Here is a 23,093-nt window from a genome sequence, read left to right as displayed (position 1 = left end):
TCATAATTAGGCTTATTTGGATTGCGGAGAAGTAGAACCAATTTTTTTTTTTCAAATGTTGTATCAGGACTATTTTACTAAATATAACTAGTAGAGCCAGGTGGAATGGGGGGCTGCATAAAAATTTACATTCCCTATTTTTTCCAGCAGTCCATTTATCGTCTGAGCATAAAATATAATTATTTACTTCTTTTTAAGTATTGATTACAAAGGAAATTGTATGCCTATCTCTAACGGATTAGAAATTAGCTATTAGGCCATGATTTGAATGTATGTTTTGCATAATGAATCCTTTCAATGACTGTCGATTATTTAACAATTATCTTTTTAGTTCTCGGATCAAGATGATTTGATACTGAAACTCCTCTCCTTGACTTGCTGCTGCATTTCTTCGGTAGCTTTATTTCTAACAGTCATTGTCTACTTAACCGTTAGGTAAGTCCGAGAAAATTTCTGGCAGAATTTTTTTTTTAATTACTTATAATGATTTTGCAACACATAAAAACAGAGATAGCTAGAATAATGATGAGAATATTTTCAGATCTCTTCGAAGCAGACGAAATACTATAACCTGCAACTTGGCTGCCTGCTTATTGGCCATGAATATCCTGATTCAAACCGGCTTAAATAGAGTAGAAAAAACGGTGAGTGACAATATCTTAAAAAAATGATTTCAGCAAGTAATATTTTATACTTAAATAATAGCCTAATCTTTCTTAAAAGTTTCAAATTTAGCCACTGAAATTATGTAGGGCATTTATGTATGTAATTCAACAGAAATGCTGTCTATTCTTTTGAGCTGTTCTTAAAATTTTCAGAATTCTAATTCATAGCAATAGAACGAATGATCGAGATCAAAATCTTATATAATAGTATAATTAATTAATTTGTATTAATTTAATATTTAATTTCATAATAAAATTAAGTAATTTGATATGATATAATTAATTAATTAAATAATATAATTAATTTAATTTAATATTTAAATCGGCGTATAGACAAGCATATTATCTGTAGTCATTATAACTTTATTTTTGCGTTCAAAATTTGCATTCTAATTAAGACTAATTATTATAATTATAAAGAAAAAAACTATGAAAACAACAAAAACATATAAAGAATAGATTTAATACTCAGATACATATTTTGGCGAAAATTATGAGGTTGAAATGAAAGATATTACGATAAACAGAAGACTTAAGTATTAGAAGATACCGAAAATATTTCCTTCGGTTGATAAATCTTAATTTACTGATGATCATTTTCAAATGAGTAATTAAAAATCGATAAAAATGGATTATATGGAATATTCTCAACATAATTGTTTTACTATTAATTACAAAAATATTTTCTGAAATAGTCACAGGATGGCGCCACGTGTCAATATACTTTTGCATTTCGAAAAACTCCAGTGAAAATTATATTTTTTTAGATCCAAAAAAGTTTTATATATGTACTGCCTCGCAATAAAAGAAAATTTTAGTTTCATCCCATGATCTTTCTGCACATAATTGCTGCCATATTTTATAGTAAAAAGCCAGAAAGAACTCGTAGCGCATAAAATAAAATAAAAATATAACATTTGTTTACAATTTGAACAAGCAATGTCGTTTTGAATATTTACATATTAGCAGTATCAATACAACTCTTAAAAAAAACCGATTTATCACATCATAAAAGTTTCAGTTTGAATCTGATCGAACACGCAACAACGAATTATTGTTTAAACAACTGCTCTGCCATGATTTATGGATGAGTTCAACAGACATGATTTCGTAAACATTGATTCGAAACTTTGAACAGCTTGCTATCATATCTTAAACAGGTAGCAACAACGAATATCCTTCCATTTTTATTTTTAACAATTTTTTTTCTGAAATTTATGTTAATATTACTCTTAGAATACTTAAAGTTATATATAAATCCCGTTCTAAACTATTGTACTTATTCATGAGAGGTATGAAAAGCCCTGTTATGTAATTATGCATATAAGAGTGATTGATTTATAGAACAACAAAAATTAATTGTATTAACGTTAATAGCGGGCAATGAACTTTTCTTCTGTTTTTTCAATTGTGGGTGTGTCAGGATGGCCGAGCGGTCTAAGGCGCTGCGTTCAGGTCGCAGTCCACTTCTGTGGGCGTGGGTTCGAATCCCACTTCTGACAGTATTGTTTTTGTTCTAGGATAGACAAAATTATAAGCGTTTTGCAATTAGGAATGTATATATAGCCCAAATTAATATTCAAAAGTATTTTTTATTAATCTGGATCATTTATCACTCAAAACGTACATAGACGGTATTTTTGATAATCAAAAGAATTCCATTTGATTGTTTCAAATTTTCAGTTATAAAAACTTTTTTTTTCTCAAATAAATTTTAATTTTTAATACACAGCCAAATCTAATATGAAACATTTTTCTGCCATTGATGAGATATAAAGTTAATTTGTATCTATGCAAATCCAGTTAGTACTACTTTCTGTTTACTTTAAAAAGAGGAAAAGATAGTTCTAAAATTTTCATGCTCAATTAATAAAACAGAAGGAGTTTATTTTATGGGAGGGGGTTTTCTAGAGAACATTGTAACAACGTACTCGTAATAAAAAACGTGAATATGATTGAATTTAGAAGTAGCATAATGTAGGACAGTAGAATTCTATTATGATAAAAGAAATGTCAAATTTCATTTAAAAGTTTCATATTTATTATGAATGGACCATTATTTGATTGATTTCATTAATTTTCCAATGTATTCATTTTTGAAATTATAGTAAAAAAATAATCCATCATTATTTAATGAAATGTTTTAAATAAATTAAAAATGCAAAATTAAGCTTTTCCAATTGATTGTGAGACCCTCAATAAACGATATGTTAAAAAATAAATATATATTTCGATAATGTGAATATAATACTATATTATCTTACCATATTATAAGAAATAAAACCAAAAAAAAATGAAATTTAATTGTATGGTTACATTCAAATACTGAATTTTCCTATCGATCGAATGTGTCAGGATGGCCGAGTGGTCTAAGGCGCTGCGTTCAGGTCGCAGTCCACTTCTGTGGGCGTGGGTTCGAATCCCACTTCTGACAAGCTTTTATTTTTTCGACTTAGGAAAGTAACGCTTTATGGAATTGTTTTTGAAGTTGCTTATGGTAATAAAATAACTGCATCTACAGATGTTTTCAAAAACTATTCATACTTAACTGCTGTATTTCGTTCTTTGATAAAGTTTAAAACATTCGAAATAAAAAGAACAATACTATGTTTTAAATCATTTAATCTAGAATAAAAATTGAATTGCATTTTATATTTTCTACAGATAGAAATTTATCCCTTTTATATTAAGGCAAACATGAACTTTCTAGCTTTAAACAATTATAAATAGTTACTTAAAAAGTAAATATATTAATTCTTATAAATATACAGTAGGCTATTTCAAAAGTAACGGTATCATAATAAAATTTCATAGTATGGAAAAATCCAATAAACAAATTGAATTAAAAAATGAGTGCAACAAAAGAAAACAAAAAAAAAATTTAATTAAAAATGACAGTGAAAAAATGTTTTTATAAAAAATATTTACATTTAATGGTCTTAGCAAAAAAATAAATATTAAAAAAATAAACAATAACTAATTTCAGCAAATAAACCAATGATAATTTATTTAATTTTTGAAATTATTTAAATGATTAAAAAAATTTAATATTTATATTTAATGGTTTCAGCCAAAAAAATTAAATATATAAAAATAAACAATAACTAATTTTAGAAAATTTACCAAGAATAATTTATTTAATTTTTTAATTATTTAAATGATTAAAAATTTTGTAACATTTACATTTAATGGTTTTAGCCAAAAAATTATATATAAAAAAAAATAAACACCACCTAATTTCAACAAACATACCAATAATAATTTATTTAATTTTTTTGATTATTTAAATGATAATTTCAAACAATAATAAACAAACAGCAAACAGAAGTTTGAATATTGCAATAATGCAATTCAATTTACAATATGCAGTACAATTCCTCTATAACGTGTTAAAAGTTTTTTTTTAAATGTCTGCTACTTTTTGATTGAATATAACCTCGGCAAAAATAAAAGTAATTGTTGTTTTATGTATATATAAATGTACGCATGTTTCATATCTCCCTCTAAATAAAAACTCCATATTCAACCAGATTTTGAATATATTTTATAAAAGATATGTGAATGAATACTATCAACTTTTCAAATAACAAAAATTAATTGAATATTCAATTACTTAGAAATTGGCAAAATCCCTGTCTCTTTTTACACTTTGAACCACTCTACAGTTATTTTTTTTATTAAATTTTAATATTCTTTTGACAATGTTTTTATTGGTCGTAATGAAGTTGTTCAACTATTCTTAAAACAAAAACTAAAGTCAATAGTTCAAACGATAACAACCTTTCATATGCTTCAGCATTTTATCCGTGTGTTTTCAGGAGGGTTGCAGTAACTGTTTACGGCAGCATTTACTTCAGCACTTGTGAACAAAATCTGCTGAATTACTATAACAAATATTTATAAATTATGGAAAAAAATTAACAATTGGTGCTTTTTAAAAACCGTGTGGTTCAACTGATATTTTAATTTGAATTAAAAGTTGACCATAAAAGTTTTAGACGATAAAAGAATTTCGTACTTTATAAAGTTTTACACAAATGTAGTAGTTTTTACATTAAAAATATTATACATGAAAGAAATTTAATCACGACGAGCAACTCTGGGTATGTAAACTAGCATCATGTAAAAGGAAACAGACGTACTACATAAAAAATATGGAATTCCACTAACAAAAATAATACATCGTTTAAATTGCATTTTTTAACTTTTGATTTCTAATTAATAACTTTTTAATCGATTTCTATGTAATTCTATACAATATTTATAATAGATTTTCTATATTAGATTTCTAATTAAATAAAATAAATTATGAATACTGACGATATTTTATGCACATAGTATCTTTATAGAGCCACAGAGAAATCGAATTAAAAGCATTGTAATTAGGGAAATTGTACACTGCAAACAATTCTTAACATTTAAGTAATTTAAACTATTTTCTATTAATGCAAATTAAATATTTAAAACAAAATTCTTTAATTATTCAAAATCATTTTATACAAATGCAACACAAATTAGATGGTGAATTTTTGTTGCTATTCCACTGTACTTGTGTCAGGATGGCCGAGTGGTCTAAGGCGCTGCGTTCAGGTCGCAGTCCACTTCTGTGGGCGTGGGTTCGAATCCCACTTCTGACAACTGTATTTTTATCTGACGTTGATAAGTACTGAACATGTCTTCTGTCAAAGTCATCTTAGTTCATACATACTGAAAGAGAAACGTTCAAAAGCAGATGGATGCAGCAGAAGTTTGAGAAAGAAGATTTATCACCCACATCAAGTGATAAATTTATCATTATCATAATATTTATATAAATTTATCATAATTCATTTTATATTTTTATTGAACTTTTTTTAAACCATAAAATGAATAAAGCCATTTCATCAGTAATTGTTAACATAATTTAATTTTTTCCCCTATGATATTCATTGTAGCATAATATCCTACTCCTGTTAATTTTGCACCTCATGATTTTACGAATTTGTTTTGACTTCCAGAATTTTGCATTTAGTTAAGATGAGTAAATTTTTTTTTTATTGCATACCCAATATATAAAATAAAATACTTAATTATTTTAGGATCATATTTTTTGTTTTACACATTTGTATATAAATTTAAATTCAATTTGTTTTACATTTTTTAATAAATTTAACTTGTATATGTGTCAGGATGGCCGAGCGGTCTAAGGCGCTGCGTTCAGGTCGCAGTCCACATCTGTGGGCGTGGGTTCGAATCCCACTTCTGACAAATATATGTTTTTTCTTTCTCCTGTATTCACAAGTGCTTAAGATCACTTCTGGCAAACTTATTTTTCTCACATAATAATTATGCATGTAGAAAACTATTTACTGTGGTATTTTTTTTTTTTTTCTTTTTGCTATCTACAGAAACATATCAAATATTAGGATAAATTAAAGTAAATAAATATAGCCAGAAATATAAAACAATAGAACTTGGAAATTCATTATTTTTTATTTTTGGCGAGAAGAAATTTTGCTATTATTGACAATTAGATTTTAATGGAAAAAATAGATTTATATGAAAAAAATTATATAGTTCATTATATACTTCATCCATAATAAGCAATTTCCTCAATTAAATTTATGAAACTCAATATGTAAAGAATAGTCTTCAAGTCTGTTGTTTATGATTTTCCTCTTTTATATTTTAGAACAAACCAATATGATTATCTGCAAAATATATAAACTGGAAGTGAAATAGTGGATACAGAAAATAAGCAATTACAATTTCATGAATATTTAATCAATTAAATTCTATATTAATTAATTAAATTACTTTATTTATTATAAATTATTTATCTTTATATGTTAGTACGTATTATTCTTTCGAAATGTAATAATGAAATGGCAAAAAATGTGATTCTGCTATTCAATGCAAGTAATAATCTCCTGTCTAATTTTGAATATTGAAGTTTTTTCTTTAGCAATAGAAATATACCTTAAAAATCAACACGTAAAATAATAGCACGTAAATTTAAGCACGTGTAGTTCAAAATTCCAAATTGCATGCATCTTACAAATCGGGAATTTTCCGTGAAAAAATATACGTTTTGGTCGCATTAAAGGCACAGAGAAAAAGTAATCGATATGTCACTCGAAATTTTTTTGGAAAAATTAAGACTGTAAAAATTCCTAAATCAGTTACCTGAATGAAAATATTACAGGACAAAAGTTTCCGATTAATCTTTCCTAGAGATTTACCAGACAATCTCAGCAAGCAAGGAAATAGAAATGGTCTTAATTTGAATACCGAGCAGCAGCGATTGAAAGAAAAAAAAAACTGTCATATGCATAACATTTTGTTTAAACCTTTCAAATTTCAAAATATTAAAAAAAGTTCTTATATCAATTTTTGCTAATAACACATCAATACTAATAATAAAAATAAAAGCGTGCGCGCATAATACCTAAGAGAACAGGAATGCACCTCAGAGAAATTTTAATTAGAATTTTAATTAATTAAAAATTAAACTGAATTTTGTCATCGTTTCGCGATAACTTCCGAAAATATGAGTGCACAAAATAAATTTTACACCGTTTCTAAAAATTTTTAAATTGTCTTTTTAATGACATCAATTTAATAATCGTGTAAATTCTTTCAAATTTTTGGCAATTTTTAAAAATATTTTTTTTTCCTAATTTCTAAGAATATATTACATTATTTCCTTGAAATGCAAACCATTTTCATAGTTCTAACAATATTTGATCGCAAGATTTTTTTCTATTTTCCAAAATCGAGAAGAAGGATTATTTTAACACCTTCATATTTACAAAAAAAAAAAAAAAAAGAGCAGTGGCGCGGAAGTTAGAAGATAGATGAACTAGTTATTTATATTTTTAATAACGTTATGATGTCATGAGAAAGGTTCTTGCACACAATAAACTGAACTTAAGTAAGACAATTAAAGAAAAAATGTTCGGTAAATATCATAATCTAAATCTGTTCATAGACATTTAGCAGACGATTACTTTTCAGACATTTTATAACTGCTACTATTTTTATTTTGTAAAAATATTATTAAAAAGTAAAAGCAAACGATTTTTTCTTTGATAAACATATTTTGTTAATATTATTTCGCTTATTTTTTGTATAATAACTGATGATCAATTGTAAACCTTCTGGAATCTGGCAATGTTTGTAAGATACGCTGTTATGTTGAAAGAATAAACAAGCCGATGGAATTCTAAAATGCTTGGTGTATTATTTTAGTTTTAAAAATTCAACATTCTCTGCAAGCTACAGTCAGAAGCTTAAGAAAACGGGTAGTTTTCTAGAAAGCATGCAAAAAAAAAGGCTTTAATGTCAGACGATTTAACGGAATCATGGACATGAAGTTATATCTACGCCATTTATCTGAAATCAAATATAAATATGAAAAATTTAATATTTCTAATATATTTCTTTGGAAAATAGAATTAATACAAAAATGTTTTCGTTTAGTTTCAAATAAATATCCATTCACCTTTCATCTAAAAAAAACAAAAATAATTTCTGTCTATCAGAAAGAAGACATTATGTTTGATATCTAAAAACTGTTAGGGAATCTCTTTGTTAAATGTGATAAGTCAGACAAAATTATTTGCTTACCTTAATAATGTCATTATACACAGGTTTAAATATTCTTGAAAAAAAAAAAAAAAAAACTAGATTCCATAAAAGCGGTAATTTTTTTTTTTCATACCACATAAAATTAAAATAAAAATCGAGAAACATTTTTAATTAAGAATGTACATTTACACATCAGCAGCGTTCTGATTCTGATCAGAACGAAAACATTTTGAAATAAAAGCAGTAACTTACACAGTAAGTGTCTCAACCAGGTGAGGCATTCACTCGTTTGATCTTATTGGTTGATTCTTTAATCATAAACTGTGACTGGCCTTGTAATAATACTTCGCTTTTATTTGTGAAAGGGGAATAAATGTTTCCTTACGAAACATAACTAATATTTTAAAAGCAACAAGTAAGAGTTGGTTTCCGTACATTCTGATTTAGAAAAAGAGAAGAAAGAGAAAAGCGCGAGAAAAATTAATCGAAATTCTTTGGAATAATAAATTGCTTGTTTTCATCGTAGAAGTGGAATTCCATTAATTTGTAATTTAATGTGACAATTTAATACTTTTAATATAAAACTAAGTTCTCATTATTTTTTTGATTAAATGTTTTTCTCTATTTTTATGTGTGTATAAATATGAAAAGTATGAATCAATAATAGGTATCCGGATTATATTGGATATTTCCAAATCCATTGTTCTCGATTGAAAAAGGTTCTGGATTTTTATTAGATTTAAATTAGATTTTCCATTTTGACCTGCTTGTAAATAAATTGCTCTCATTTAAAAATATATATCCGAATTAATTTTAAATAATAATAATAATAAAAAAATAAGTCCTCCCAAATAAAACCCAAATTTTTCAACATTTGAATAGAATATTTTATGGTATTTGATATTTTTATATTTCATATATTTAATGACTTTTGCTCGGTATTAATTTAAATTTAAGATTGTAAACAATAGCATAAAGATGTAATGACGAAAATATTAAAATTCTTGTAAAAATCAATATTCAAATATATTATAAGTATATAATTATCTATACATTATCTTATTTAATAAAGAATTTAAAAATTCAATGTAAACACATATTATAATACTAAAATAGTATAGTTTGTATAGGCTCAACAAAGTGGCTGTGGGCAGCTGCTTAGTTAATATAGTCGAACATAAGTTTGATAAACTTTAATGGCTTTTTTGGTTTGATTTTGTGTTTATTTCATTTGATAATGTGATATTCGATTCTAAAGATATTTGTCGGTACAAAACTGACTACGATTTATACCGATAATTGTTTGCTGCAATTCTACAAACCCTTAAATTCACTGTAATTTAAAGGCAAGGCTTCTCGTTGATGTTTATTTTTGAACTCGTATCCTTAAATTTGGGCGATACTGATTGATAGTTTAGTATTAAATAATTAAAAACTTACATCTTTATCGATTTAAGGTTCAGGATCCACCTAATCCAGCGCTACGCAATTATTAAAATGCTTAAATTCAATCAAATTCTCATTAAATTCTATAAAAGCTTCCGTCAAAAGCATCTCAAGCAAACTATCTCTTCCATATTTAGCGCGAATCATTCAATAGCTTGAACAAATCTTTAATTTTTTGATTAATTAAAATTCTAATTAAAAATTCTAAAAATTACTTTTCTACTCACCAAAGTATATATTTGCCAAATTTGATAGGCAGACGGTCTGGTTTGTACTGAGCCAGCACATACAGACAGATAGAAGTTTTTTGCTTATGTTTAAGCATCAAAATTTAGATAAAATACCAATACATTTTCTCACCAATACTCTTGCCAACAGATAACATGTTGTAGCAAACCTAGACTCATCACTGCCTATCCCCTTTTTTAAAAGAGCTACGCGTGATTTATTGGACCTTTATGATCCGTACGGATGTGTCCCACTACCCTTTTACACTGCTGTTTAGATCAAAACATAATAATTAAAACAAATAAATAAACGAAAGAAATTCTAGATCATCCAAGCCACTCTCTAAACATATAAAACAGATTTTTTAATGCGGGCAGTTTTTTTTTTTTTTTTTTTCTATCTGGATGACATGAAATAAAAGTATCTTAGGATTCATATACATTCTCAAAGACGCTATATTTTATTTTATTTTTGTTATTATATTCGATAAGAATCACTATTAAATGTGAGCATGTGTTTAATAGCAGGAAATCGTATTTTTTTATTTTTCATAACCTTATTAAATTGCTCGGCAGCGTTTTCCCAATCCATGTTGCACCTCTTATCACATCCTGACAGTCATTAGAAACCTTAGCTTCGTCAAGCACCTCACACCTCATCTCCTGCCTGTACTTAATAACCCAGTTAATCGGACTATTTTGCGAAGATGATCACGTCAACTACTGAAAGCCAGGTCTTTAAAAAGTTTATCATCTACCGGAGATTAAGCCCCAACCCTAGGGGCTAGGAGCTCCGTCAAACATATCAAATAGCAGGAAATCGTATTTTGGTGTAGCAATAGTCTAAGCAAAAGACGCTTGTGATTATTTTTTTTAGATTGAATCATTCTGCGCTGACGCAGCTGATAAATTCTTATCCTATGTAAATATAATGGCATACTCAATTGGTTCAGAGTATTTCTAAATAAAAGATGGAGGAAAAAACTTTATACAGAGGCTGATTTAGATATTTTTTAACCCTATACAGATCACACTATGAAATCCATCTTTTTATAAGATGGAAAACGCATCAACCATACAGGAACCTGGCCAATTATACTTGATAAAGAATTAATATTATCCTAATATTTAATCATTCAGCTATATCAGAATTAGCATTAAAATTTTTTTGCAAATATAGTTGTTTGAAAACTAAAAATAAATAAATAAAGTGCTTAAAACCACCTTTTTGCAACCCCTTCTAACGACTCTCGTTGCCTGGTCTGGTTAATTGGAAGTTCGCCACTAACTTTATATGTATGAAGCCGAGCGGTTTATACAGTTCTATATAACGATCAAATGGATAGTCTTCTACTTTTGATTATCTGTTCCGATTCTGAAAAAAAATGCTCCAATTGTGTTTTTATCTTTTCATTGAATAGTTCCTTGAGAAAAAAAAAATCCAGGAAATTTTGATGTTTTCTTGATTTATCAGTAAAGTAAATAAGTTTATTTTATCTCTAAGCAAAATAAATAATATAGGAAATTTAACTCCGATAAGTTTTTGTTGTTGTTTCTTATGGCACTTGCCATGGACAAGCCCGCTGTTCCAAAGCAGCGATTTAAACCAGTGGGGGAGTGTCTCTTGTTTTTTTGTTTTTTTCAGCAGCGCCAACTAGAGCCGACTTTGCCACTCACGCATCACTCTGTGGTGGTAACATTATAAGCCAGATAACAACTTCCGGAGAAGAGTGTACACTTTTGTCTAGTGGCTTTGTTACACGGCTATGAAACCTAACGTTGCGAGTTCGAACCTCAACCTGCACATTGGTGACCCTGGTTCTGAACAACCGCATCCTTCGTTCTGCTGTCGTGGCTCCATCTACCGTCAGCAACCACTCACACACGCTCGCCGTCGCCCGCCATAACACTTGGCGCGATATCAACGTTCGTCGCTCGCCATAACGCCTGGCGCGATAATCACGTTCGTCGCTCGCCATAACTGGCGCGATAAACTCTACCGACTCACTGGTGGGGGACTATTGTGGTGGTGACATTATAAGCCAGATAACAACTTCCGGAGAAGAGTGTACACTTTTGTCTAGTGGCTATGTTACTCGGCTGCGAACCCTAACGTTGCGAGTTCGAACCTCAACCTGCACAATCTTTTCATTGAATAGTTCCTTGAAAAAAAATCGAGGAAATTTTGATAAGTTTTCTTGATTTATCAGTAAAGTAAATAAGTTTATTTTATCTCTAAGCAAAATAAATAATATAGGAATAAGTTGTTGTTGTTGTTTCTTATGGCACTTGCCATGGACAAGCCTGCTGTTACGAAAACAGCGATTTAACCGGTGGGGGAGCGTCTCTTGTTTTTATCGTAGAGCCAACTAGGGCCAAGAGTACGACTTGACTACTCACGCATCACTCCTTCGCTTGCACAACCCCATTTTACAGGAAGGCACATTCACACTTCTCACAGATAGAACAACCATGCCCAAACCGCGACTCGAGCCCAGGACTCCCAGATCACGGGGAAGACGCGCTACCCCTACGCCAGGACGCTAGCGATAAGAATTTTATCTATATTAGAGGCAAAATATAATTACGCTATTTTTGTACATCAATAAATAACATGTGCAGGCTCCTGCTATCATTATTGAAAGTGGTAAAGAACCAGTTTATTAAATTACCGACTTTCCCTTTGCACTTCTAATTGGAATTATTAAAAAATACTGTCTCTAAATATTAACAAAGTGAATTTTTTTAAAGAATATTAAACTCCATTTTAAGCAAATAGACTTCGGAAATCGCATTAAAATGTGTATAAGGAAATGATTTCGACTACAGACAAGAAATGTGTTTCATTACAAATTATCTTCATCTTCATATATAAACTTATATTGAATTTTTCGGCCTTGAAAAATTTAGTTCGGCAGTTTTATATCATTTGATTCAATACTAGATAAAGTTACTAGCATAGCTTATTTAGATTAATTAGACTGAAGATTCATTAAATGTTTCTAATAATAATATAAAGTATGTGTGTGTGTTTTGTGCTTGTATTGATGCGTATAGTTGGTGTTTCATTGCAAAAATTCTATGACCTAGAACTGCCAAAATTTTTGTAATTTTTTTCTTAAATTTTTAAAGTATTCTTTGAATAATTTTCAGCAGTAGCTATCATTGTTCTTCTGAAATTCAGTTCATTTTCATTTTTTATAAATATTTAATCACACTATTTCTCTTCAATTTTTGAAAACTAAGGAAGGAGTGTGTTTAATGCATGTGTAGTTTACATGACGAATAAAAAAGTGAAGTTACAATGCTGCGAAATTCAAAGATACATGGAGGCAGTTACATTTCGAATAGTATTTTGATGTTATGGGATTTAATTCCATTTGGAATATTCATGAACACAACAATCAAAACAGGTGCAAGGCTATTTAAAAGAAACAGCTTTATTGTCTGTCACAATTTGATACTTAAAAATACTTTGTTGAGGGAATCATGAACATCAAATTATGCATAAAAGACTTAAATTAAACACAATAAGTATTCCCGGCGAAAAAAACTGGTTGCCAAAAACGGCTTGTAATTAAAAAAGAAGACTGAAATGTAGTCCACCACCCTCGCTTTATAGCATCCGATGCGCCAAGAGTTTATTTTTGTAAGTCTTTACTGCTTCATTTCTAAGTAGCTATTTATTTGTTGTGTTTGCAATTTTGTACATATCAATGAAAATTTTACTGGCTCACTGATTTTGTATTCACTTATTCTATTCTTTCTTTTATTCAAGATATGCCAGGTTGTTTCTGCTGTACTTCAGTATTCTGTTCTCTCGGCCTTCTTCTGGATGCTTCTGGAAGGAATACTGCTGTACAGGATGGTGATCACAGTGTTTCAGACAAAGAATATACGAACCTTCGTACTCTACATCGTAGCTTATGGTAAGTGATTATTCAATGCAGTCATAAAAAAAGACATTGTTTTTTCAGGAGCATTTTTCTGAGAATAAGTTCTTAAACTTTTTGCTAGGTGGAACACTCCCTTTCGATCATTCAAAATTTTAATTTTTTTTATTATCCAAAATAAACAAGAAGTCAGTCATTAATGACTTTAATTAATGTTAAATTAAAGTGAAAGGTTTTTGGAAATTTGCTTCTGAGTGTTCTGTGAGTTATTTGAAGGTCAGAGGCTTGATAAGAATTCAATGCCAATGCTACATATCAAATTTCATTTGTCGTTTGTTTTCATGTTTTGAAGCATCATGGTTTAATATACGTGGGTAGACAAACATATAAAAAATCGACTCGTTGACCAATTAAGCCTGAAATTTCATACAGATGTACAATTTGGCGTAAAAGACATTATATTAAAATTCATCTGTTCAGCTTATTGCTGTTTGAGTATATCCCACAGCCCTGTCTAGATAATTAACTGGTTAATAGATTTTTTTTCTATAAAAATCTATAAATCTTATTTTTTTAAAAAAATTTATATGGATTTACAATTTTGGAGATAAATCCATGTACCAAATTTTATTCATCAGCTCATTGCATTTTTGAGCTATCGTGATCACGTGGACACTAACAAATTTCCTTTCATTTGGTGGATAGATTTTATATAAAAATTGAGAGAAATTTGCGATATTGCTGTAACGGCCTCCTACTAAACTTCATTACTCTAAACAGTTGTATTATTGAATTAATGTGTTCATGACTGTCATAATTCCAAAAAAGATCTTTTTTTCGGTACATCCTGAATACCACGGCGACCGCTATTAAAACGACGCCAAGAATAACGCCAAAGTGAAAATATGTATGGTTGTACTTAGTTTGGCTACATTGCTGTTTTTTTTGTTTGTTTGTTTTTCTTTTACATAGTTTATGGAAATTGCCGTGGAAATCAAATTGTACTTTTTTTTTAACTCATAGAGATACATTACGGAGAAAATAAGAATTTCGAGTGTTGTTGTTTTTTTGTGTGCCGATTTTGTATTTGATGATATACAGATTGAAAACCCCAGCAGGACACACACACAAAAAAATGCAGTTGTTGATTATTGTATATCAAAACAGTGTTCCGAAATATACATTCGGTGTTCAGATACTTGTATGTTAATCGTAATTAATCGCCAAAAAAAATTACCAAAAATCGTACTGTAATAAGTTATTTGTAAATGTTGTTCGCCAATGGTATACGGTTAATAGCTCACAGACACATTTATTAGAAAGTGTGCGAGAAAATCTCGGGGAGACCACTTCCGTTTATTTTTTGATATTTTTTCCAAGTCTAAATTGTTTTCTAATGGATTTTATTTCATTTCTTTTTCAGGTATCCCAGCTTTCATCGTTGTATTTTGTTCTGCAATGTATCCTACCGAGATGATCAGGGAAAAATAGTAAGAAACAATTTTTTACAATGATTACACTAACTAAATATTTAGTTATCTTTATCTAAAAAAATTCGTTTTGAGAGTGATCAAAATTGAGGAAGTGTTTTGAAAGAAACGTATTTTAAAAATCTGATAACTGCAACAGTATTTGCAGTAAAACCATAATGATATTTATCATTTCAAAGATCATTTAACCAAAAATGTAATGCACTAAATTATTTTTTATTTTCATTATTTTTTTAAGTTATAGCTAAATATGCAGATAAAAGGAGCGCATTTTGTTTAAGGCATAATTTGTCTTTATTTGAAAGTAAGTATCCAGTGAGCATGCGTGTTTGACAGCCAATTAGGTAGCATCTTTTTATCTGAAGAAATCTGCAATAGAATCCATGTTTTGGAATTGAGAGGTGATTGCATTTTAAAACTTTTTTTTTCTTTTTTTTAAAATATATTCTATATTTTGAGAGTTTCCAAAACGTCAAAAATAAAAGAAATGACACATAGAATTAAGTTATCACTCCCAAAAATGGTGGGAAGTTTTAATATTGCACAAACAAGATAGCAAGAAACAAACAATATAGCAAATAAGATAACAGCTTAGCAAGTAAAAGTATTGGTGAACTCCGTGGTATAATATTGCTAAACCGTAATTGATGTTAAAGGTTATCTAACTATTACCTGCCAGAAGTAAGAGTTTTTGCATATGTCATTATTCCTGTTTTCTTTCTCTTTTTTGTAACTTATAACCCCATACAAATATCCAATATAAAAATTATTTTATTGAATTCTTGATTAAATTATCTTAAAAATGATGCATAACTTTATGATACTTCTATTTAGCAATATTGTTGTTATGATTCTTCGAATTACGACAATGAAGCTTTTTACTTTTTCGTATACGTAGTATAGAGAAAATATAGTATTCGTCAAAAAATTCAAACTTGAGATTTTAACGAGTCTGTGGCAAATTGGTATGAGCGAGGACAGAACTTGGGACCTTGTGGTTCGCAGCCCAGTAACATGACCACGATACAAAAGCAATTGCTCGTGCAGCGTAGATGTTAACTGGCTTATAAGCTTTCACCACAAGTCTTCACGTTTTAGACCTACTTGAGTTCAAAAAACGCACATTTGGAAAATGTCCGTCCGTACGGTCTTTATATCAAATACGGTCTTTTAGTATACGGTTTTTATACCAAATTTCTAGATTTCTATCAAATTTTGAGTAAACCTTGTTTAGAGAAAGTTCGTCTGTCCAGCTGTCCGGATATAATTTAACACCATAACTACAAAACGAAGAGAACTATATAAATAAAATTCGATACACGGAATTAACATCTATAGTCGAAATAGCTATCGAATTTTGAATCAATTCCAACAAAGTACTGACTGTCTGTCGGTCTGTACTTTAAGAAACATGTAAAAGAGATAACTCAAAGACTCAATTAACTAAATGTATCAAATCTGGTATATGATTTTGTGACTACTAGTGTAGTTTTGTTTCAAATTTTTGATTTCATTATTGAAATCAAAAATTAGGAAATTAGGAAATCGTAAGTTCGATTTTCGGATATTATTAACAGCGTGCCAGGAATGAATCGCCAAATAACTCGCCAAAAATGGCGTGATAGATTCGGAAAAAATGCTAAATTCTCATCAAATGTTAATATTTCATATGCCAGTGCTATGCAATGCGTTCTCTGGGATAATACCTACATTTGAGAATCCGCGAGAAAGTTTTCGGGTGACCTTGCCGCTGGTTCCTAAATGTTTTTAGTACTATGCGTTTAGTACTACTGTACATATATTCCTTCGTTTCCTTTCTATTTTATTATAAGTCCTCCCGCTGGCGTGGTGTGGTGTGGAGAGGGGGCTGCCAGCTCAGGTGTCGTCCTCGTCATCTGACCGCGGTTCAAAATGACGAGGTCCGTCCCAAAATAGCCCTAGTGTTGCTTCAAACCGGATGTTAATATAACTAAACTAAACTAAACTAAAACTTCTATTTTATTATAGTTAAATATTCTAGATTCTAAAGTCATTAATTCAGTATACTTTAAACAATCTTTTTTATAGTTGTTGGCCAGCTAAAGAAAAAGGTTTAATTTGGAGCGTGTTGGGTCCAGTGGTACTCATTATTGTGGTAAATATTTTCAGTTTGTCTTAAAGATTCCAACTATGTCATTTATTTTGCGCATTAGTTTTTAAATTATTTCCAGAATTTTCCTGAGTCTTAATTTGCAAAATGCTTTTCTTTTTAATATTATTCCCCATTTATGCAGGTATGTTGTCATTGCTAATTTTTTTTTATCTTAAGATTGTTTTGTTGTTGTTGTTGTTGCTTCAATTTTTTGGCCCCTGTTTTTTTTCAATTATATTTATTTATTTATTTACTATTATTGTAGTTCCGGTTTTATGTTTGACTTCTTTCTATAACTAAAATTTGTCCTTTGGCTTTGTGTATCTGTGTTTTTATTCGTCATCAGTTGTATATTTTTCTAATATTTTTGTTAAAAATGACACGATTCATATTTTCCCTTCACGCTTGCCCATCCCACTGATTATGAATCTACTGAATTCTAGATGCCAGTATATGCAGTAGAAGTTAAAGTTTTAAAAATATATACACTGTATTGATTTTATTTGTGCAGGTGAATTTAATTATTTTCGGCCTGACTCTAAACGCAGCGGCCAGAATCAACAAAATGAATTTCGACAACTCCTCTTTTGAAAGCAAAAAGAAGACTTTGGTGTAAGTACAGAAAAAAAAAAAATGCACACTTGTTTCTGTCTTTTTAAACTGGATATTCACGTTCACTCCGCGCCATGCCATTGGAGTGATAGTAATTCAAAAAACTCATGCAAAACTTGCTTATATCAATACCAAGCTTATATCAATGCGAAACGTGTCAGAATTGGTATGGTGTGGAAAGATGAATATCCAACAATTCCAAATTCTTATTTCCATTTCATCTATGGAATTGGGAATTGAGGGCTTACAATGCATTCCAGCAAGGCATTCGCCAAGGGTCTGAGCCGAAGGTAGTATGGAACACGAGTTTAGATCTACGTAAAAACACTAGCGATAGAGAAGCAAGATTTTTTTTTTTTACTTGATAATACGGGGAAGGTTGCTGTTTTAATTCGATTGGTAATTATTTAATTTTTATAAAATTATGCGATTTTATTTAAATTTATATTACCAAGATACACTGTACCTTCTCCTATTAACTAATAATGCCATAATGCTAGTAGCGCTGTCCTATCATTCAGTATGTCACATGTAGATGTTTGATTCACCTTATTAACAAATGGTGGAATTAGCTGAGAAATACTTCAAGTTAAGGTAAAAATTAAATAATAGCAAATTATAAGGTAAAAATTAAATAGTTATATAGATAAAGAAGTAAAGAGGTAGCATAAAGTAAAAAAGAGATAAAGATGCGGCATAGGTAAAGAAGAAAAAAGAGGAGCATTGGTAAATTAGGAAGTAAAGAAGATAATATTTTTTTAAAAATACGAAAAATTTATTTGTGCAGATTTGTTTGACACGTAAATTTACAACATTCATCCAAAATTGTTGACAGTACTATTACATTTCTATTTCTTCTCGACATGTTGTCAAGAGTTTAGGAAGATCAAATACTTATCAAAATAGTAAGATAGGATGGGTTTGTGTGTCAAAATTTGGATCCCTCGACATACAGGTTTGTACTTATACCACACCCTCATTTGCTATTTGGTAAGCTTTAGCCAGCCCTTATTAATTTTATTAATAGTCATGCCAACCACCTTTGATGAACTGCGTCACATCACAGCACAAGAGAAGTAATGTTGTAATTTGAACAATGAAAACATATAATTCTGATTGATTAATAAAGCAAAATGATTTGTCCGAAATGCAAAAGGATTTAATTACTAATACAAAATGACCTGATCCGAATTGCTAAATGATCTGATTTGTAATGCAAAATTATCTGATCTGAATTACTAAATGGTCTGATTTGTAATAATACAAAATGATCTGATCCGAATTACAAAACGACCTAAGTAGTAATTCAAAATGATCTAATTCGTAAATGCAAAATGATCTAATTCGTAATAATGCAAATAATCTGATCCGAAATGCAAAATGATTCGTAATAATGTCAAATGCTCTGATTCAAAATCTGTGCGTTTGATTATGCTGGGAATGCTGCCTAAATTTCATTTTACAACGTATCTCGAAACTTTAAGATGAGTATGGGATAGCAGATGACTTAACTGGAGTGTCATGAGTTTTCATATGATATTAAAATTTTCAAAATCGGTTCAATGGTTGTGCTAGAGATTTCTGTTGCGGTTTTTCCTCACAAAGAATTACAGAGCAGTAGTGTTTATTCAATTTCTTTTGAAAATGAAGCACGGAGGTGGGCAGGAAACATTGATGATATATCTAGAGGTGTAAACATCCATATGAAAAAAAAAAAAATGCGAAATCGGACCAATAATCGAGACAAGGGCATCTGGTTCTTTGCCCCCCCCCCTGATTTTTTTTTTAATATATAGATTTAAGGAATTTAGATACTTCTTTGATTATGAACTATTTATTACGCAACAGACAAAGATCAAAAGGCATGGTGTCTCTGACGTGCTTGCTGGGGTTCACCTGGGCCATTGGATTCTTTTACGTGCCGATGAAAGTAGTGACCGCCTACGTTTTCGTCGTCCTCAACGGACTACAGGTAAGATGCATGGGAGAAGCGTTGGTGGTTCTACGTCATTATATTTCTACCTGTATTTTTTGTTGATTACTTAAGACATAGAGGAATGATGGGTATTTGCGTTTCAGGGTTTCTTTCTGTTTCTAACTCAAATTATCTTCAACAATCCGGTACGGCAAAAACTCTTTGCCATTTACAAAGAAAATTTCACGAGATTCTCTTCAAAGGTATGTATCACGATACGCAAGAAAAAAGATTCTAAGTTCATTAAGTTATAAAAAAAGATATACATGTTTAACATTAATATTAAAAAATGCTAAATGTTAATGGTAAAAATCTTACATGTTAATGGTAAAAATGTTAAATTTTAATGGTAAAAATGTTAAATGTTAATGGTAAAAATGTTAAATGTTGATGGCAAAAATGTTAAATGTTAAGGATAAAATATTAATATTAAAAGGTTAATGTCAAATGTTAGTGTTAAATGTTAATGTTAAAAGATTAATGCCAAATGTCATTGTTAAATGTTAATGTTAAAAGATTAATGCCAAATGTCAGTGTTAAATGTTAATGTTAAAAGATTAATGCCAAATGCCCGTGTTAAATGTTAATGTTAGAAGATTAATGTTAAATTTTAATGTTAAAATATTAATGTTTAAAAGCATTAATGCACATACAACAAAGCATTTAGCAATTCCCGCTCGTAATACTAAAAATAATTTGTTACCCATTTTTGTGTAGTTTTTTTTCTGTTACTATTTCTGCATAGTTTGCTCGCTGCCTGAACTTTAGTTTTGGATAGAAAATGAGTTATCTAATTAAACATTTGGTGTGAATCACATGCAATTCACGCGGCAGTCAATATGTTAACTTATATACCTTCATGTCTCTAAAGATTTTTTTTTTTTTTTCATTCGCTTATGGATATCCTAGAACTTTGAAATTATTCAGCGTTTTGATCATGTATCCAAAAATTGAATGCTTTTTATCATATATGCTTTTATATAATCATAATGCCTTTTATCATATAATAAAGTACGGAAAGCAATACAAAGTTGGGAGAAAAGAGCGACATTTAACTTATTGCTAAATTTCCTAGCAAATACAATAATACAAAATCCTTGGTGGAGTATAGTGGTAACTCACATTTTGCAACGAAAATTCGTTCGAATTTATGGGAACTACCTAAAAGAAAAAAAAAAGAACTTGGTCTTATTTACTTCGTAAAAAGTTAATAATGACTTACAACTTTATTGCTGTTGATGTTCATGCAATACTTACTGTTCATTCTCTGATTCGGAAACCCTCTTCGCTTTTGCGCATGCGTCAGGAGGCGTTTTTTCAAAGAGGTGAGAGGAAAATTGAAGGGAGGATATATTTACATTTAGCAATAGAATGAAATCAGAATTTTCATGAAATTAGGACGTAACAATTGCTCATTTTTCTTTTTATCACCACTTGGCAAAGTACAAACGTCGATAAGTACTAGTCAGGATCTTGAAACGAACAGTACATGCTTTTTCGTAAAAATAGAGTGTACATTTAAAAAGATAAAAACGATTTAAAATAAAATACTAAAAAATCTCACATGCGTTATGTTTATACCATATAGAGTTTAAACTCTTCTTTGCATGATGATGGAAATTTCTATCATATTATTTAGTGAACAAAAAAACATTTTTACTGTAAATTGGTTGTTGCTGGCAACTTTTTTCATGACTATTGTATAATAAGGAGCATAGCTGTAAAAAAAATCAAATGCCACAATCATCATAGCGGGTTTGAACTTGTAATGCCGCTGTTTGCTGTGGTTGGAAGAAACGGGCGATTTCTTGAAAATTTTTATTAACTATTCTGGGATTTTTTTTTTTTTTTTTTTTTTTTTTTTTGCTAATAAAAGCGATAATGAGTGGAGAAATTTAGAATAAAAGAACATTGAAGATTTTCTACTGAGCTTAACATGTAAATTTGCATGATGATGGACATTTCCTCATACTGTTTTATAATTATTTCATATTATATATTTTTACTGGGATTTGTTTAAACATTTTCTTTTTAATCTAGAGCATGAATTATATTACCCTGATTTATTTCACAAAAAGAAAAGAGAGAAAAAATCATGCAAAGAAGGGTTAAAGTAAATTATACGAAACTTGGAGAAATTAAATATCGCAGAAATTAATTGGAGTTAAGTACTTTAAATATTTGAGAAAATTGAATATTACAGTAAACAATTATTAACTGCGATGTTGTGTAATTTGTAGCATAACTTTTCTTTCATAATTTCAAAGCTAGATATAAAAATTTCAATTGAATTCAGAAAAATGGCGGGCAAAATTTCAGCTGCTCTTGCATAGAAGCTTGAAACGAAATTTTAATAAGCATATCGGGAATGACCGATACAGGCTGTCACAAATAGAGGATTAATTCGTAAGGCAAAATTAAACAACGGTAATCAGTCAGAATTTTGATTTCTATAAAATTTGATGCTTCTATTCATCAAAAAAAAATCTGTATCAAATCCTTTTTTCCTCCTTTTAGACTTCTTCTTTTCATGTCTTGAATATTAAAGCCACCCGAAATGCCAAAAACAAAGCAAAAGAGGCAAATGACAAGAAGTTGAAGCCATCGAAATCCGACCTGTCCATCATATGTTCAGCTAGTGAGGGGGACCCAGCTTCTGCCCCTCCACCCCCGTACGAGGAATTGCAAGTGCGACTGACTGTTTTTGAAAGTGTCCAAAGGACCGAAGAATCCTGCCATCCTTTTGAAGTGAACGCGGAACCAAGGGTTTCGTCCGGTTATTTGCCACCCATTGTCCGACTTCAGTGAAAGACTTTCATGTGAAAAAAAGTGTCCGTACCCTGGTAATTTACCCCCTTGAACTGTGAATTTATTTAAACTCTTAATTAGACGAAGCGTTTTATTTTGAACAGTCATAATTATGTCTATGCGTATTAGAAAAGGTAAAGACACCCGAGAATATTTGTGCATTTCCAGATTAAATTCGTCTTTCAAAAAAGTTGCTGATATAATTTAAATGCAGATTCAAATATCGAAAATTTCTTACTCGATGCATGATTTTGAATATATCATTTCAGTATAAAGA

At 29.7% G+C, this 23,093-nt stretch overlaps 1 protein-coding gene and 4 non-coding genes across 5 annotated transcripts; all 5 read left to right on the top strand.

Annotated features, from left to right (window-relative positions):
* Nucleotides 1–583: 583 nt before the first annotated feature.
* Nucleotides 584–23,093, top strand: LOC129988625 (adhesion G protein-coupled receptor E5-like). The gene is made up of 8 exons (XM_056096891.1): nt 584–644; nt 13,686–13,836; nt 15,224–15,290; nt 17,358–17,424; nt 17,933–18,033; nt 19,882–20,005; nt 20,113–20,211; nt 22,526–23,093. Exons 1-8 carry the CDS (start codon nt 600–602, stop codon nt 22,814–22,816), a joined length of 945 nt encoding a protein of 314 aa, XP_055952866.1. The 5' UTR covers nt 584–599; the 3' UTR covers nt 22,817–23,093.
* On the top strand, nt 2,084–2,167 carry Trnal-cag (transfer RNA leucine (anticodon CAG)). The gene has a single exon. It is a non-coding gene; the product is annotated as a tRNA-Leu (tRNA).
* Trnal-cag (transfer RNA leucine (anticodon CAG)) lies at nt 3,016–3,099 on the top strand. Its single transcript has one exon. It is a non-coding gene; the product is annotated as a tRNA-Leu (tRNA).
* On the top strand, nt 5,219–5,302 carry Trnal-cag (transfer RNA leucine (anticodon CAG)). Its single transcript has one exon. It is a non-coding gene; the product is annotated as a tRNA-Leu (tRNA).
* Trnal-cag (transfer RNA leucine (anticodon CAG)) lies at nt 5,829–5,912 on the top strand. Its single transcript has one exon. It is a non-coding gene; the product is annotated as a tRNA-Leu (tRNA).

Source organism: Argiope bruennichi, chromosome 10, assembly GCF_947563725.1.
Source record: "Argiope bruennichi chromosome 10, qqArgBrue1.1, whole genome shotgun sequence".
NCBI lineage: Eukaryota > Metazoa > Arthropoda > Arachnida > Araneae > Araneidae > Argiope > Argiope bruennichi.
Note: the sequence above shows the minus strand (reverse complement) of the source record. Positions and strands in the feature narration are given on the sequence as shown.